General features: G+C 44.2%; 1 protein-coding gene across 1 annotated transcript in view; it reads left to right on the plus strand.

Moving 5' to 3' along the window:
* Nucleotides 1-18,726, plus strand: part of LOC115480419 (cytochrome P450 2A4-like) — a 45,970-nt gene that overhangs the window by 4,812 nt on the left and 22,432 nt on the right. Inside the window, exons 2-7 of the mRNA XM_030219088.1 lie at nt 1,181-1,343; nt 2,707-2,856; nt 7,629-7,789; nt 11,629-11,805; nt 13,165-13,306; nt 17,432-17,619. Of these exons, the coding sequence (XP_030074948.1) occupies nt 1,181-1,343; nt 2,707-2,856; nt 7,629-7,789; nt 11,629-11,805; nt 13,165-13,306; nt 17,432-17,619 (981 nt within the window). The remainder of the gene's footprint in view (nt 1-1,180; nt 1,344-2,706; nt 2,857-7,628; nt 7,790-11,628; nt 11,806-13,164; nt 13,307-17,431; nt 17,620-18,726) is intronic.

Below are 18,726 nucleotides of genomic sequence, written 5' to 3' on the forward strand. Positions count from 1 at the left end.
TCACTAATAAACTGGAGTTCCTTTAATTGCTTTTAAGTATTTTTACTCTGTGAACCTCTCTGATTTGTGCTCAAAAAGAGCAGTATAGTAAGTGACAATAAATGATAAATGAAAAAGAGCAGAAAAAACCCACAATATTTTGTAGGCTTTTTCATTTGCTGAAAAGAGCATGCACTATTTGTAAACAGTGTGCTCTCTTTTCAGATAGTGTGCACTATTTTCAAAGAGTGAGCATTATTTCCCAATAGTGCACATATGTGTGAACCATCATGCATGTGGAGTGCACCCTCTTTGCAAATAATGCAAGCTGTATGGGAATGGGGATTGTGGAATTCCCACAGGGATGGAAGAAGTTGCCATGGGATTCAAAATGTCTGACTCCAGAACGAGGCGTGGATTGCACTGAGAGAGGTAATTGGAGCACCAGAATGGGTCTCGGAATGCCCAGAGAGGCAGCTGAAACACGAGACTGAGGCTTGGAACACTCACTGGTAGAATAGTGAATACCATCTGAAAAACCACAGAAGGCTATTGGGGTTGGAGGCATCAGAGGGCTGACAACAAGTAAATAATAGAGTTAACTCCTGTAGGTATGGGTGGGGATGGAATGGATCTTAGCGAGTATGGGTGGGTATGGGTTAGATTCCATTGGGGATGAGCGGGGATGGGTGACATTTTTCCCCCGTGTAACTCTCTATGCCCTACTTGCAAAGAGGGTGCACTTTTAATGACATTTTCCCCAAAATGAAAATGAAGACTAAACAAAACAAATGATATGGGAAATTAAATGAAAATTTTGGGACTGCCCACTCCTAGTGCACAGTCCTTGTGAGAAGGGAGTACTAGTCATTCTCCAATGGTGCCATCTGCCATGAAGATAGATGGAAGACTCAGAGCCTATGTTAATATGAGTTCTAGAGGGAGCTATGGGTTCTAGTCCCTGGCTGAGGACTATCACTGCAATTGATGGGAGGAAGAAACCCTAGTAGTAAGAATGAAAGCTCTCAGTCACACAACAGAAGCCAGTTCTGACGGAGCTGTAAGTCCAAAGAAATGGAAAACTGCCAAATAAATAAAAGTTATAGTGTTCAGCGTTCTTACAGAGCTGATTGGTGAATCATATTAGTAACCAACCATTCCTTCCTAACAGCTTCAATCTTGCTTGGTTCTCTTTTGATAGCTTAGGGAGAAGTTTGGCTCCATCTACATGATCCATTTGGGTCCTCGACCAATTGTGGTGCTGAGCGGGTACCAGGTCCTCAAAGAGGCGCTGGTGGATAAGAAAGAGGAATTTGGTGCCAGAGGCAAAATTCCATTGGCTGAGTACATCCTGCAGGGATATGGTGAGAGGATATCTGTTTCCATTATTGAAACACTGAGCAATGGAGTTGTAAGTAGATGAGAGTCAGATACAGAATATGTAGTGTACGGAACGCATGAGAGCAATCCATGCATAAGCATGAATGAATAAATGAGATTTACAACACAACAAACATTGAGGGGACAGAAATCTGAAGGTCATTTGCCCAGAGAGCTTACTAGTCTAAGGTTAAGATCCTCCTAATTCTAATATTCTCATCTTCATTGAGAGAAAAACTTTCCTCTTCTGTTGTGTTATTTTAGTAAAGTCCAGATAGATCCAGATTTTTTCACCTCCAAACTGACAATTAGAAAACTTAAAATATAATCTCATAATCGAGTTCAGATCTTGCTCAAAGACAAGGGAAACTATCATTATTGCTCTTTCAGTGACATTTTCCAAGGATTGTTCTAAAATTGCTGAGATATTATCCACATCAATGTCTGCGTTTCCCATATGTTTTCTATCACCTTCAACTCCTTTGGGTTTATTAGGTATATAATAAAGAGAGTGGTGGATGCTTGGAATGCCCTCCCGCGGGAGGTGGTGGAGAGGAAAATGGTAACGGAATTCAAACATGTGTGGGATAAACATAAAGGAATCCTCCTCAGAAGGAAGGGATCCCCAGAAGCTTAGCCGGCGGTGGGAGGCAGGGCTGGTGGTTGGGAGGTGGGGATAGTGCTGGGCAGACTTATACGGTCTGTGCCAGAGCCGGTGGTGGGAGGCGGGGCGGGTGGTTGGGAGGCGGGGATAGTGCTTGGCAGACTTATACGGTCTGTGCCCTGAAAAAGACAGGTACAAATCAAGGTAAGGCATACACAAAAAATGGCACATGTGAGTTTATCTTGTTGGGCAGACTGGATGGACCGTGCAGGTCTTTTTCTGCCGTCATCTACTATGTTATTATGTTAACTAGCAAGATAAGCAGGGAAGAAGCCATGAAATAGGCCTTATTACTACAAAGAGGGAGCAAATGAAGCCGTAGCATGAAAGGAAGGATATGTCAAGTGGTCAATTAAGAAAACATAAAGGGACTGGGAGTGAATTTTGAAATGGAATATAAAACCTGGCAAAAATAAGAAAGATGAAAAAGTGAAAGAAGGCTGAGAAAAAAAGGGAAGACTTGGTAGAGAACAGGTGGACCAGAAGAAAGACAGTTGCTCATCTTGGTTCATCTGTTGTGCTGTTCCCGCAAGAGTGCATACTCGTAATGACATTGCTCCTGTAACGGAAAAATGCCCGAAAAAAATCCCAAACAAGCAAATATTGCCACAAATGGCATGGGAAATGACACAACATGCAAGTTTTCGAACTGCACTTGCTAGATCATATGGTTTCCTTTACAGGGATCACTGTCAGCAATGGAGAGCGCAGTAAGCAGCTCCGGCGATTCGTCCTCATGACCCTGAGAAATTTTGGGATGGGGAAGAGGAGCATCGAGAAGCGGATCCAGGAGGAAGCTCATTTTCTTGTGGAAGCACTCAGAAAAACCAACAGTACGTGTTCTTTATTAATATGGGGCTCCATAGGCAGCTGGCGGCGATCAGTGTTTTGCTGACTGTTACCAGCATTATTCCTGGAAATTTAGTGCCGGGCCATGTTCGGGCTCTAGCATTGAATTTGCAAGTATACAGAGCTGGCGCAAAACATAGCCGACCCCGCCTGCTGACCCCCCCCCCCCCCCCCCCCCCCAAATAGCCGGTTTCAGCTTTGGCGCTAACTGGGCATTTTTAGCAGCACTGTCCGATTAATACAAATTATATTACAGTGATAGGGTGGATCATATTAGAGGGGGAAGGGGGGTTGAGTGAAACAAAATAAAAATTAAGCAGAAAACAGCTACATGGAATTCATATTGATAGAAATTCCATGTGTGAAGGGAAAGAGAATACTGGTAGGGCTATGCTACCGCCCCCCCCCCCCCCCCCCCCAGCAGAACAAACAGACTGATGAAGAAATGTTAACAGAAATTAGGGAAGGTAGCAAATTTGGCAATAGTATAATAATGGGTGATTTCAATTGATAAATGTCACATCAGGAAATTCTAGGGAGGTAAAATTTGTAGATGAAATAAATGACTGCTTCATGGATCAAACTGGTCCAGAACTGACAAGAAGGGGAACTATTTTATTTATTTAGACTTACTATACCGCCTTTACTAGTGTACAGGGGCGTATCTGCGTGGGGCCACAGGGGCCTGGGCCCCTGCAGATTTCGCCCTGGACCCCCCTACCACCGCCAACCCTCCCCCGCCGTTGCCATGGGTACCTTTGCTGCCGGGGGACCCCAACCCCCGCCAGCCGAGGTCCGCTTCCTCCTGCCGCTTTTAAGTTCTTCTTCGTCCTAGGCTCCGTCACTCCGTGCTGTTCAAAGAAGCTGGCGCTGCTACCTCAATCCACTTTCGGAGTCTGACGTTGCTGCACGTTGTACGTGCAGGATGTCAGACTCACAGAATCTGTTTCTGTGAGTCTGGCGTCCTGCATGTACAACGTGCAGCGACATTAGACTCCAAAAGTGGATTGAAGTAGCAGCGCCAGCTTCTTTGAACAGCACGGAGTGACGGAGCCTAGGATGAAGAAGAACTTAAAAGCGGCAGGAGGAAGTGAACCTCGGCTGGCGGGGGTTGGGGTCCCCCGCCAGCAAAGGTAGGTGACGGCGGCAGGGGGGTTGGCAATGGTGGCCCGGGGGGGTCGGAAATGGCGGCGGCGGCAGGGGGGGGGCTATAATGTACCCCCTCACTCTGGCTCAGGCCCCCGCTACTGCCGACTTTCAGATACGCCCCTGCTAGTGTATAGTTCAAAGCGGTGTACAAATGCAGGAATTATTGTGAGAGGTAACAGTTTTGGGTCCTTTGGAAAATAGTGATCAAATTTGAGCTCATGACTGGAGTATAGACACTAAGGAAATCTACTGTAGCAATAGCTAACTTTCAAAAGGGCCAACTAAATAAAATGAGGAAAATGGTTAAAAAAAAAAATCAAAAAGGAGTAGCCACAAAGGGTTGAACTTTAAATCAGGCATGGACATTGTTTAAAAATACTATCTTGTAAACCCAGACCAGATGTATTCCACATATTAAAAAAGATGGAAAGAAGAGCAAATGACAGCCAGCATGGTTAAAAGGTGACATGAAAGACACTATTAGCGCCAAAACAAAACTTCTTTCAAAAAACAAGAAGCAGCATTACAGGAGTACATAAGTGTTGCCATACTGGGACAAACCGACGGTCCATCAAGCCAAGTATCCTGTTTCCAACAGTGGCCAATCCAGGTCACAAGTACCCGGCAAGATCTCAAAACAGTACAATACATTTTATGCTGCTTATCCCAATAAGCAGTGGATTTTCCCAAGACCATTTTAATAATGGCTTATGGACTTTTCTTTTAGGAAGCTATCCAAACCTTTTTTAAACCCTACTAAGCTAACTGCTTTTACCACTTTATCTGATAATAAATTCCAGAGCTTAATTACACATTGAGTGAAGAAATATTTTCTCCAATTTGTTTTAGATTTACTACTTTCTAGCTTCATTGCATGCCCCCTAGTCCTAGTATTCTTGGAAAGAGTAAACAAGCGATTCACATCTACCCATTCCACTCCAAGCTAGATGCAAGGCTAAAATAGAATATGAATACAAACTTGCCATAGAGGCAAAAACTCATAATAACAACTTTTTCAGGTATTTCAGAAGCAGAAAGCCTATGAGGGAATCTGTGGAACTTTTAGATCAACAAAAAATAGAAGGGGCACTCAGGGAGGACAAGGCCATAGCAGAAAGACTAAATGAATTCTTTGTTTCAGTCTTTACTGAAAAGGATGTAAGAGATCTTCCTGTGCCAGAAATGATTTTCAAGGGTGATGATAAGAAGGAACTGAAACAAATTTTTGTGAACCTAGAAGTTGTACTGAGCCATTTCAACAAGTTTAAAGAGTAGTAAATCACCTGGACTGGATGGCATACAACCCAGGGTACTAAAAGAACTCAAACATGAAATTGCAAATCTACTATTAGTAATCTGTAACCTGTTATTAATATCGTCCATGGCACCTGAAGATTGGAGAGTGGCTTATATAATGCCAATTTTTAAAAAAGGTTCCGGGGAATTATAAACCGGTCTACCTGATGTCAGTGCTGGGCAAAATAATAGAAACTATTATGTAGAATATAATTACCCAACACATAAACCAATTTAGTTTAATGGGACAGCATGGATTCAGCCAAGGGAAATCTTGCCTCACCAATTTGCTTAATTTATTTGAAGATATGAATAAATATGTAGATAAAAGTAAGCTGGTTATTGAAGTGTACTTATATTTTCAGAAAGCTTTTGACAAAGTCCTCACGAGAGACTCCTGAGAAAATTAAAAAGTCATGGGCTAGGCTGCAATGTTCTGTGGTGGAATAGGAACTGGTTAATAGATAGAAAACAGAGGGTAGGGTGAAATGACCATTTCTCTCAATGGAGGAAGGTGAATAGTGCAGTGCCGCAGGGATCTGTACTGGGATCGGTGCAATTTAAAATATTTTAAAATGATCTGCGAATGGGAACCAGCGAGGTAATTAAGGGCTCTTTTACAAAGGCATGGCAAGCTCACCGCGGGCTTGCCACACACCAATTCAGCACTAATACTGGGTTACCGCAGTAGCCCAGCGGTAGTGCCTGCCTCCACCATGCACCATTTCTGGTGTGTCAAAATGTTTTTTTTAGCGCCAGGGGCTTACCCAGTGGTAATCGGGCAGCACCATACTCTGCTCAGTTACCACCAGGTTAGCACAGGAACCCTTACTACCTCCTAAATAGAAGGCGGTAAGGGGTCCCTCAGAAAATGACCATCCAACAAGTGTTTTGCTTACTGCACAGCCATTTCCTTTCTCAGCCAGACATTCCCTTTTACAAGGCAGCGGTAGAAGGGGCCCCTGGTGTTCGGTAAACCTACGTACTAATGCCACTGTAGGACCCCTTTTACTGCCACTTGGTAAAAGGGGCCCCAAATTTGCAGATGACACAAAACTATTCAAAGTTGTTAAATTGCACAAAGACTGTGAGAAATTGCAGGAGGAAACTGGAAGACTGGGCATCCAAATGATAGATGAAATTAATGTAGGCAAGTACAAAGTGATGCACATTGGGAAGAATAATCCAACTCATAGTTACCTGATGCTAGGTTCCACTTTAGGAGTTCCCACCCAAGAAAAAGATCTAAGTGTCATCGTAGACAATACATTGAAATCTTCTCAGTGTGCAGTGGTGGCCAGAAAAGAAAACAGAATGCTAGGGATTATTAGGAAACTAATAGAAAATAAGACAAAAATATTGTGTTGCTCCATGGTGTGAACTCTTCTTGAGTATTGTGTGCAATTCTGGTCTATATGCAAAAAAAGGCAGTGTGTACAATTCTGCTCACCATATCTCAAAAAAGATAGGGCAACCAAAATGATATAGAACTCCTCTCCTATGAGGGAAGGCTTAAAAGGTTAGGGATCTTCAACCTGGAAAAGAGACAGCTGAGGGGAACATGTTCAAGGTCTACAAAATTCTGAGTGGAGTAGAATGTGAATCAATTGTTTACTCTTTCAAAAAGCACAAAGACTAGGAGACTCTGTGTGAAGTTACATGGTAATACTTTTAAAACAAATAGAAGAAAATATTTTTTCATTCAGCAAATAGTTAAGCTCTGGAACTCGTTGTTGGAGGAGGTGACAACAGCAGTTAGTGTATCTGGGATTAAAAAAAGGTTTGCATATGTTCCTGGAGGAAATGTCCACAATCTGCTATTAAGATAAACATAGGGAAAGCCACTCCTTATCCCTGGGATTGGTAGCAGGAAATTTTGCTACTCTTTGGGATTCTTACACCAGTGCCATGCACACCTGGATTGGCCATTGTTGGAAACAGGATACTGGGCTAGATGGACACAGTATAGCGATTCTTATGCTCTTATGTTCTAATGACCAATATGGATGTCAAGAAGCTCACATAGAAGTCACTCTTCAGTAATTGTATACCAAAGTTTTTCTACAACAAATCCACTTCTTTACCAACATATTTCTTCTAATCATGCCAAGGTCTATGTTCTGCTCATTTCCATAGGAATGCTTGGCATGTCACAGACTTTGCTCATGGCACCATCACTGATCTCAATCAAGTGCTAAGAAGGTAGTCTACAGAATCAATCCTTTCTATGCCCTACTATTTGTTGGAGACATCACAAAGCATGACATTGAATCTGAAGAGAGCAATTTTCATGTGTTGTTTCCTCCACTAGGGCTGCCCTTTGATCCCACTTTCTTCTTCAGTCAATCCGTCTCCAACATAATCTGTTCTGTGGTCTTCGGGAATCGGTTTGACTATGAGGATCAGAAGTATCTCAGCTTGCTGAAAAACATCAATGAGGTTCTTCGTTTCATGAACTCCACTCTTGGACTAGTAAGTAAATTACATTTATCTATCATGTCCATTTCATTTTGTTACTATGTCAAGCTGCTCCTGCAGGCATTAAAAGGGTAATTCTATAAGGGGGTGTGCACTTTAAGAAGTAAAGTACACACCTACTTTGGGTTATTTTAATCATTTACTTGTGGATGTGGCAACATACGCACGTAAATAGCCCCTCACCGAACACTGACTACTTGAAAAGCATGCACCATGACATGATGACACATATTTTACCAGCAGGTATGCCCAGGGTTGGATTTTAGGTGGAGCCAGTAGCGTAGCCAGATCTGTTATTTTTGTATGTAATATGTTGAATCAGACAAATCCAACAACTGTCAGGGACCCCACAGTGTCTCCATACGCTAGTTGACAAAAAGGGGTTTTCAAAGCAGCCTTTAAATGAGTTAAACTATGTTTGGAACAGAGTGCAATAGATAAAGCATTCCAAAGAGAAGGGGCTACGAAGAAAAACACTGTATTTCTAGTACTCTCCATCTTGCCCTAATTGGTCCCAGAAGGACCTGTTTATGGTCATTGATGGAACATTAAAGATGTGTCGGAGTGTAGGGAATGACGTATAAGGCTACGTATTCAAGAAGGCCAGTATGTAGTGCTTTATGAGCATGCATCAAAATTTTGAACTTAATCCTAAAGGTTACAGTCAACCAATATAAGTGTTGGAGTAATTTAGATGCACGATCATACTTCCTATCCCTACAAAGAACTCATGCAACTGTGTTTCGCAGCATCTATAAGCGCTTTAAACTTGATTGCATTAATCCTGCAAACATCACATTGTAATAATCAATCCTAGATATTACAAGGGAAAGTAATAAAGTGAGAATGGCCTCAAATGAAAGAAAACATCTTACGGAACAGATTTCTCATAAAAAGAAATCAATAGAAATCAAACAAAATAAAACATGGAAAAGAAAATAAGATGATACCTTTTTTATTGGACATAACTTAATACATTTCTTGATTAGCTTTCGAAGGTTGCCCTTCTTCGTCAGATCGGAAATAAGCAAATGTGCTAGCTGACAGAGTATATAAGTGAAAACATTCAAGCATTACTATGACAGTCTGACAGGGTGGGAGGATGGGGGTGGGTCGGAGGTATGCGTGGGGACATCAAAGCATATCATTGATATAACAGTCTGACAGGGTGGGAGGATGGGGTGGGTCGGAGGTATGCGTGGGGACATCAAAGCTTTGATGTCCCCACGCATACCTCCGACCCACCCCCATCCTCCCACCTTCTCAGACTGTCATAGTAATGCTTGAATGTTTTCACTTATATACACTGTCAGCTAGCACATTTGCTTATTTCTGATCTGACGAAGAAGGGCAACCTTCGAAAGCTAATCAAGAAATGTATTAAGTTATGTCCAATAAAAAAGTTATCATCTTATTTTCTTTTCCATGTTTTATTTTGTTTGATTTCTATTGATAACCTTAAGAGTGGACTAACACGGCTACCACACTCCTCTTCATAAAAAGAAAAAAACTGATTTTACTACCTTTGATATATGCTGTGTAAATGTTAGTTGCACGTCTATTCAAAAGCTTGGATTAATGTGACAAAACCAACATGGATTTAGTGAAGGGAAATCTTGCCTCACCAATCTATTAAATTTCTTTGAAGGGCTGAACAAACATGTGGATAAAGGCGAGCCAGTTGATATTGTGTATCTGGATTTTCAAAAGACCCTTGATAAAGTACCTCATGAAAGACTCCAGAAGAAATTGGAGAGTCATGGGATAGGAGGTAGTGTCCTATTGTGGATAAAAAAAACTGGTTAAAGGACAGAAAACAGAGAGTTTGGTTAAATGGTCAGTATTCTCAATGGAGAAGGGTAGATAGTGGGGTTCCTCAGGGGTTTGTGCTGGGACCGCTGCTTTTCAACATATTTATAAATGATTTAGAGATGGGAGTAACTAGTGAGGTAATTAAATTTGCTGATGACACAAAGTTATTCAAAGTTGTTTAATCGGGAGAGGATTGTGAAAAATTACAAGAGGACCTTATGAGACTGGGAGACTGGGTGTCTAAATGGCAGATGACTTTTAATGTGAGCAAGCGCAAAGTGATGCATGTAGTAAAGAGGAACTCGAACTAAAGCTACGTAATGCAAGGTTCCAAGTTAGGAGTCACTGACCAAGAAAGGGATCTCAGCATCATTGTTGATGATATGTTGAAATGTTCTGCTCATTGTGTTGCGGCGGCTAAGAAAGCAAATAGAATGTTAGGTATAATTAGGAAAGGAATGGAAAACAAAACAAAAGTGAGGACATTATAATGCCTTTGTATGGGTCCATGGTGCAACTGCACCTCGAATATTGTGTTCAATTCTGGTCGCCGCATCTCAAAAAAGATATAGTGGAATTAAAAAAGGTACAGAGAAGGGTAACGAAAATGATAAAGGGGATGGGACGACTTCACTATGAGGAAAGGCTGAAGCGTCTACGGCTCTTCAGCTTGGAGAAGAGACGGCTAAGGGGAGATATGATAGAGGTCTATAAAATAATGAGTGGAGTGGAACGAGTGCACGTGAATCATTTGTTTACTCTTTCCAAAAATACTAGGACTAGGGGGCATGCGATGAAGCTACAAAGTAGTAAATTTAAAATGAATCAGAGAAAATGTTTCTTCACTCAACGTGTAATTAAACTCTGGAATTCGTTGCCAGAGAATGTGGTAAAGGCGGTTAGCTTAACGGGGTTTTAAAAGGGTCTGGACGGCTTCCTAAAGGAACAGTCCGTAGACCATTATTAAATTGAATTGGGAAGATTCACTGCTTATTTCTGGGATAAGCAGCATAAAATGTATTGAACTTTTCTGAGATCTTGCCAGGTATTTGCGACCTGGATTGGCCACTGTTGGAAACAGGATGCTGGGCTTGATGGACGTTTGGTCTGCCCCAGTGTGACAACACTTATGTACTTATAATCACTCCTAGATATCTAAAGGATGGTACTGCTACACACTGTAACTTAGATCAGATCCTTATATTTTGTTTAACTGTTCAAAGAACTTGCCTTGAGTTTAGCCACCCATCTATTTATCCCAACTGACTCTGTGCCACCCTTCTTGTCCGTAACATGATTTTAGCTCTGTTTTATTGTTGATGATGCTTCCTTTTTTATATACATCAATATTCAACAGTATTGTGGTAAGCAGAGCAGTGCTCTCTATATGTCACCATTATTGTATGTCTTTTTCAGTTTTAACAGTGTTTTAATTGAACATTTTCTGTGTATTATTTGGGAATTCAACAATCTTGCTTTAATATGGTTTTCCACATTTCTGTATTGTTTTTATTTATGTTTCTTTTATATGCATTGTTTTACATATTTATAAAACAATCTTTTTAGATGTTTAATTTCTCTCTCTATATATATATATGTCTTATTATTATACCCCTGACGCAGGTGCTTGGTCGCCGAAACACGGACTGTGTCGGGTCCATTCAGTAAAGAGTTTCCTTTGTCCTGAAGGTCCACTTGTGCTTTTTGTTTTGCTTTGGTCTTTGACTGTACTCAGAAACCTCTCTTTTCTACGTTCATAACAGCCCTGAGATCAGACGATGGTAGGGTCATGTCCAGAGCAGACGATTATATGCTTCCTCTAAGCCAGGGGTTTTCAACCCAATTCTCGGGACATTCCCAGCCAGCTGGGATTTTCAAGATATCCTGAAAACCCTGACTGGCTGGGTGTGCCCCAAGAACTGGATTATAAGTCTCTGCTCTAAACTGAATTTCTACATGTATCTGTGCAAAAGATTCTCACTGGAGTATGAGGATTCTCATAGTATTGCCTTACTCTGCAGATTTTTGCCTGTTTTCCTCGCATCATGAAATGCCTTCCTGGACCCCACCATGGAAGGATGAGGAATTTGGTAGAGCTGAAAGATTTTGTTACAGAGAAAATAAAGGTTCATCAGGAGACACTGGACCCCAATTCCCCTCGGGACTTCATTGATTGTTTCCTCAAGAAGATGGGAGAGGTAGGGGCACAGCCAGGAATGTCCTGATTCTGCACTGAGAGGTTTTCACAGAGCAGTAGAGAGTGAACTCAGGAATCCTAAAGACAACAGGGGGGAATGGGGGGGGGGGGGGGGGGGGAATAATCCACATAGAGTTGTAGGTACAATCCTGGCCACCTTTCTGGATAGGCTTGTTGAGCAATCCTGGTCTTTATCTGCTATCATTTACGGTGTTGTTATGTTACCATGTTACTAATTATTCAAAGAGGGGCATTTTCGAAAGAAATGTCTATGTTTGGATTTGGATGGCCTTGTAAAACATCCAAATCTGGAGGCGGGGAAAATGTCTTTTCAGAAAAAAGATGGACGTCCATCTTTCATTTCAAAAATACTATGGACGTCCTTAGATTTGGACGTCCCTAGACATGGACATCTTTGACTTTCAGCGATTTTCGAAACCAAAGACGTCCATGTCAAAAATGTCCAAATGCAAGCCATTTGGACGTGGGAGGAGCCAGCATTTGTGGTGCACTAGTCCCCCTGATATGCTAGGACATCAACCGGGCACCCTAGGGGGCACTGCAGTGGACTTCATAAAATCCTCCCAGGTACACAGCTCCCTTACCTTGTGTGCTGAGGCCCCCAACCCCCCCAAAAAAAACCCACTACCCACAACTGTACACCACTACCGTAGCCCTTGCGGGTGAAGGGGGCACCTATATGTGGGTACAGTGGGTTTGTGGTGGGTTTTGGAGGGCTCGCTGTTTCCTCCATAAATGTAACAGGTGGGGGGGGGGGGTATGGGCCTGGGTCTGTCTGTCTGAAGTGCACTGCAGTACCCACTAAAACTGCTCCAGGGACCTGCATGCGCTGTCATGGACCTGAGTATGACATCTGAGGCTGGCATAGAGGCTGGCACAAAATATTTTTAAAGATGTTTTTGAGGGTGGGAGGGGGTTAGTGACCACTGGGGGAGTAATGGGAGATCATCCCCGATTCCCTCCAGTGCTCATCTGTTCCAAGTTTTACTTTAGGATGTCCCTGCTTTTTTCGATTATGGCTCAAAGATGTCCAAGTCTTAGGCACGTCCAAGTCCCGCCTTCACCATGCCGCCGACATGCCCTCTTGAAATTTGAACGGCCTTGCAACGGACTGCAGTTGGAGATGTCCAAAATCGGGTTTCGATTATACTGATTTGGACATCTCTGGGAGATAGACTAACATGTTCCGATTTATGTCAAAAGATGGACGTCGATCTCTTTTGAAAATGAGCCTGATAGACACTGGGGAATGACCAAGAGTTTATTGCAACCCTTGCTTAGTTAATGAGGAGATTTTTAACCAGGGCTTCCTAAAATCTCTCTCTACCTCTATTTGTAGGAGAAAGAGAACCCAGAGACACAATTCTATATAGAAAACTTGGTCGGCAGCACAGTAAACTTATTCTTTGCTGGAACAGAGACTGTTAGTACTACCCTGCGATATGGTTTTCTGATTCTCTTGAAGTACCCAAAGGTTGAAGGTACTGTACACTAAATTTACACTCTTAGATTAAAATCTATTTGCCATGTCAAATATCACTGTCATCACATCACCAAACCAGGAGAAATTAAATCACATTTTGTCTCTTTTCATTATACAGTACAGCAGGGGCGTAGCCAGCCTTCCGTGGGGGAGGGGTCCAGAGCCCGGGGGGAGGGGCACATTTTAGCCCTCCTCCCGGCGCCGCCCCCCCACCGCCGACATTGCCGCCCCCCCTCCCGCCGTGAACCCGCCGCCGCTACAGCCTACCTTTACTTTTGCTGGCGGGGGATCCCACTCCCCGCCAGCCGACGTCTTCTTCTCAGTCGCTTCCTGCTCTTCAATTTGTTTGCTGACGTCCTGCACGTATAATTACGTGCAGGACGTCAGCAAACAAATTGAAGAGCAGGAAGGACTGAGAAGACGTCGGCTGGCGGGGAGTGGGATCCCCCGCCAGCAAAAGTAAAGGTAGGCGGCGGCGGTGGCGGGTTCGTTGGGAGGGGGGTCCTGGGGTGAATCTGCGGGGGCCCCGGCCCCCTCAGGCCCCACGTAGCTACGCCACTGCAGTACAGTCTCGATTATCTGACCTTTGCTAATCCAACCATCTGGCATATATGACAGACCCACCCCTGGTGATGTCATCGTGTCTTTTCCCATTTTCCAGCGTAGCACAGAGGAAAGTTTCACATCTGAGACAATTTGTTTCAGAACTAGGACCCTACTTTTACAGCTTTTACTTATGCATTGTTTGAGGGGTTACCATTATTTTACGTATTATTTGACAACGGGTCAGTCCCATTTACATCTGATAATCGAGACTTTACTGTATATCAAAAGCGCAATAACTTTTCAGGAGCTGTTGCTATAATTTCATTCATGCATTTATTCCTAAAGGCAGCCACCATTAGAACAAATCTGATACTGGCACATAATTAGACATAGCGGGTTCGATATTCAAAATGATTTAAATAGCCAATAGAGGCCCAGAACTAACCAGGCATTTTTCGTGGCACTTAACTGGATACTGCCATTGAAAATGCTTGATTAGCGCCCAATTTTTTTTTTTTTTTTTTTTGGGGGGGGGTTCCAGGGGCAGAGTCGGCACTTAGCAAATTAATGCCAATTTTCAGCACTTAACCAGTTAAGATAACCACATAAAATGCAGTCTTATCTTTATGCAGTTCACCATAGCCGGTTAAGTGTTGAATATCGCAAACATGGCCCAGCATTGAGGTGCCCTTTCACTAAAGGCTTGCTGCTCACCAATCCAGAACTACTGTCGGGCTACCACAGGAATCCGGTGATAGTTCCCACCCCAGCGTGTGCCATTTCCGGTGCTACAAAAATATTTTCAACTTTGTAGCGCCGTAATTAAACTCTGGAATCCGTTGCCAGAGAATGTGGTAAAGGCGGTTAGCTTAGCGGAGTTTAAAAAAGGTTTGGCCGGCTTCCTAAAGGAAAAGTCCATAGACCATTATTAAATGGACTTGGGGAAAAGCCACTATTTCTGGGATAAGCAGTATAAAATGTTTTGTACATTTTGGGGATCTTGCCGGGTATTTGTGACCTGGATTGGCCACTGTTGGAAACAGGATACTGGGCTTGATGGACCTTTGGTCTTTCCTAGTATGGCAATACTTATATACTTATGCTTACCTGGCAGGAGCCCTTACCGCCACCTCAGCGGGTGGCGGTAAGCGCTCCCCCTCCCAAATGGCCGCATGGCAAGTGGTTCACTTACTGCCCGGCCATTTCTTTTGGAGAAAAAAAAGGCATCCTTTTACCCACTGCAGTAAAAGGGGGCCTCAGCGTGCATCAAAAACACAAGCTGAGGCTAGCACAGACCCCCCCCTTTTACCGCAACTTACTGAAAGGACCCCTGAATTTCCAGGGATAACGCCGATGCTGTTATTCAGCAAAACACTGGCTGCTGGTGGCTGAATATCAGGCCCAACAAAGTTACTTTAATTGGAAGAACCAAAGATGATATGATTGCTGCATTAATCCACTTTGGCCCCGATGCAGTAAACTGTGCTATAGGTTTGAACAGAAATGTCCTACTAATTTCCCTTCACTAATCTTACTCCCAGTGCAGGAATACATTTTATCACTGGAAAATCACTGGCACAACCAGGGGCGTAGCCAGACAACAGATTTTTGGTGGGCCTAGTCAAGAATTGGGTGGGCACCAAGTGTTCTCCCCCCCCAAAAAAATAAATCTCAGCTGGTGGGAAAACGCTTCTTTCCACCTTGGCAGCAAGAATGCACTGAAAACTGAGCATGCGCAGGTGCCGGTGTTGTGGAGAGTAGCATTTTCGTTACCATCAGGGGGAAATCTTCAGCTGGCAGAGCTTGGGATTCCCACCAGTTACCACTAAACATGTGCTACTGTTGGGTGGGCCTGAGCCATACATGGGTGGGCCCTGGTCCACCCAAGCCCACCTGTGGCTACGCCACTGGGCACAACCAAAGCACTAATGGGTGCATGCAAATTACTGAATAACAAATTGCTCCCAATGTAAAAAAAAAAAACTACTCTAAAATCTAACATGTATTTTAACTCTTCTCCTGCCGCTGAATCTTTGCACCAGTTCAGGGCTGCAGTAAAAGATGTAGCACAGGGGCAACGGATGATGTGAGGTGAAATGTGGCACTTTATCTCACATACCTGCTAACCCAAATGGGTCCCCAGTCCTCCCCAGCTCCTATCCCTATAAAATCCCTGGTCCACCCCTGTTGGTTTGGGGATTTTTAAATGTCTCTTTTCCTGTTAAGCACAGTGACCACAAAACACCAAAATCCCACAGGAGAATGCAACAGAAAAGGAGAGTGGGAAACAGATCCCGGTACTTCACAGACTACCAATGAAACACCAAGAAGTAGTGAGTACAGGCTTAGCGACGTGGCTGGTCCAAAGTAAGCCAGCCCCGTCGCTGAGCCTGTACCAGGGGCAGACTGATCATTCGGGCAACCGGGCAGTGCCCGAGGGCCCAAAGGCTCTGCTCAGATGCCCTGCACCCACTACAGCCCTCCCCGGTCCTACCTTGAAAGGCGCACTGCTGGTGATCTAGTGCCTTTGCAGGGGATAACATGTTCCTTCCTGCCCGACCCGCTGTGCTGTCACTATTCCCCCTGCCCTGCACCACTGTATTTTAAAAATGGCAACTGAGACTCCCTGTGGAAGTCTCGCGAGACTGTCAAGACCCACGAGACTAATGTGGGAAGTCTAGGCCGCCATTTTGTGAACACGGTGATGCCAGCAGGTGGGGGAATAGTGGTAGCACAGCACACAGGAAAGAACATGCCCCCTGCAGAGGCCAACAGACCACCAGGACCCTCTCAGGTAGGTCTGGAGCAGTGGGGGTGTCAGCTGCGGTGGCGGGGTCACGCAGCAACCAGGCAGGAGACCCAGACCACCCTCAGTGCCCAGGGGCCCAGACCACTCTCAGTCTGCCCCTGGCCTGTACACACTGGTACTTTTCAGACAACCATCTAAAAAAGGTCTTTGTAAAGACCACTTTAACATACCCTTGATTGGCATATTGAATTTTCCATACCAGAAGTATAAGTACAACTCATTCTGTCCGAGACTCCTGAGGCAGGCACAATATAGCCGAAACACGGTGCCGTGTCAAGTCTTTAATACACATCAATGAGGACTGTTGTTTCTACTTCTTGGTTCCATTGGTAGTCTGTGAAATGCCGGGATCATTTCCTGTCAATGCATGAGCCAGTTCCACTCACACACTGTCAGGAAGAGAGACATTTACTCATGCTGCAACAAACAACTAGTACACATTTTTTAACACTACAAGAGTTTACTATATAGGGAGTAAAACATTTTTTGAGCACCTGCATTAGAATACTGTGCACTGAAGTTTAGAGCTGCATTATGAAAGCAATGAGACTTCTGAAGGGGAGGGTGTTTGATATACTGCCTTTTTGGGGTTACAATCAAAGCAGTTTACATATTATATACTTTTTTGGTACCTGGGGCAATGGAGGGTTAAGTGACTTGCCCAGAGTCCCAAGGAGCTGCAGTGGGAATTGAAGCAGATTCCCCCAGGTTCTCTGGCCACTGCAGTGGCCATTAGGCTACTCCTCCACTCCACTTCTGTCTTTGCAGAAAAGATTCATGAAGAGATTGAGCGTGTGATTGGTCGTGAGCGTTGCCCTTCTATGGAGGACCGCAGCCGGATGCCTTACACAGATGCTGTGATCCATGAAGTGCAGCGCTTTGCAGATATCATTCCCACGGGGCTTCCTCACTCAGTGACGCAGGATGTGCAGCTGCAGGGGTACTGTATTCCTAAGGTAAGGCCAGCCAGCACCTGGAGGTCATTTACTTATGGACACTAGAGGACTACATGTCACATGAGTCAGACCTGCTTTCCCCCTTATATGTATGTGGTCAGTTATAACCCTCTGTTTTATATATTATATCATTGTTTTACAGTGCTGTTAAATGTTTATATTTCTGATATTGTATCATGTTAGTCCTATTACTAGGATTCAATCTGCCATCTCCAGGCTTTTCTTATACTTATGTTTGGTCATTGCAGTGAATTTTTTCTAGCAAAAAAAGGTGCAGATACTCAAATGCCAGGCCACCCTTCAGGGGTGGGGTGATCACTGAGGGACCCACTCCACAATAGCCAGGCCCCCTGCAACCAGTCACAGAATCTATGACAAGGCAGAATTGGTGTGTAGACTGAGCTCTTTCATTAAAACTTGGGCACCATGGGTCAATTTTAGCAGACAATGGAAGAGGTGCGGGTACTCAGTACCCCCTCAAAAAAAGCCCTGGGTCATTGTATATTGTTATGCTGTTAACAAGATTGTAAGCAGTGGCGTAGCTAAGGGGGGCACAGGGGGAGCGGTCGCGCCCCTAAACAGATTTTTACAAAAAATAGCGCCTATGCGCCACATGCAAAGCAATATCTTTCTCTGCTCCCTCCCGCGCGAGTCGTGCGTCTTCTCCTGTCTCTTCTGCCGCTCTCTCCCATCTGCATAGTCATTTTGACTGTCCTGAAGCGTTCTTCTCCCTCCGGCACCACCGGCGATTGACACAGTCAGTCAGCCCTTTGCCAGCGTCCGTGCCTCTCCTCAGGCGCATCCCATCTCTGCGGAAAAGAGGAAGTTGCATTACAGTAGGCAGGACGTGCCTGAGGAGAGGCCCCGACCCTGGCAAAGGGCTGGCTGACTGTGTCAATCGCCGGCGGTGCGGAGGGAGAAGAAGAACGCTTCAGGGCAGTCAAAATGACTATGCAGATGGGAGAGAGCGAGCTGAAGAGAGGGAGAAAGATGTAAGACATGGCGGCAGCAGCGCAGGGAGGGGGGGAAAGGGAGAAAAAACTGCCCAATTTGGTTTAATAGACAGGAGTGGAAGTGAGCCATCTAGTCCACTGTAAGCATTTCCCT

Source organism: Microcaecilia unicolor, chromosome 11 (assembly GCF_901765095.1).
Source record: "Microcaecilia unicolor chromosome 11, aMicUni1.1, whole genome shotgun sequence".
Taxonomy (NCBI): Eukaryota; Metazoa; Chordata; class Amphibia; order Gymnophiona; family Siphonopidae; genus Microcaecilia; species Microcaecilia unicolor.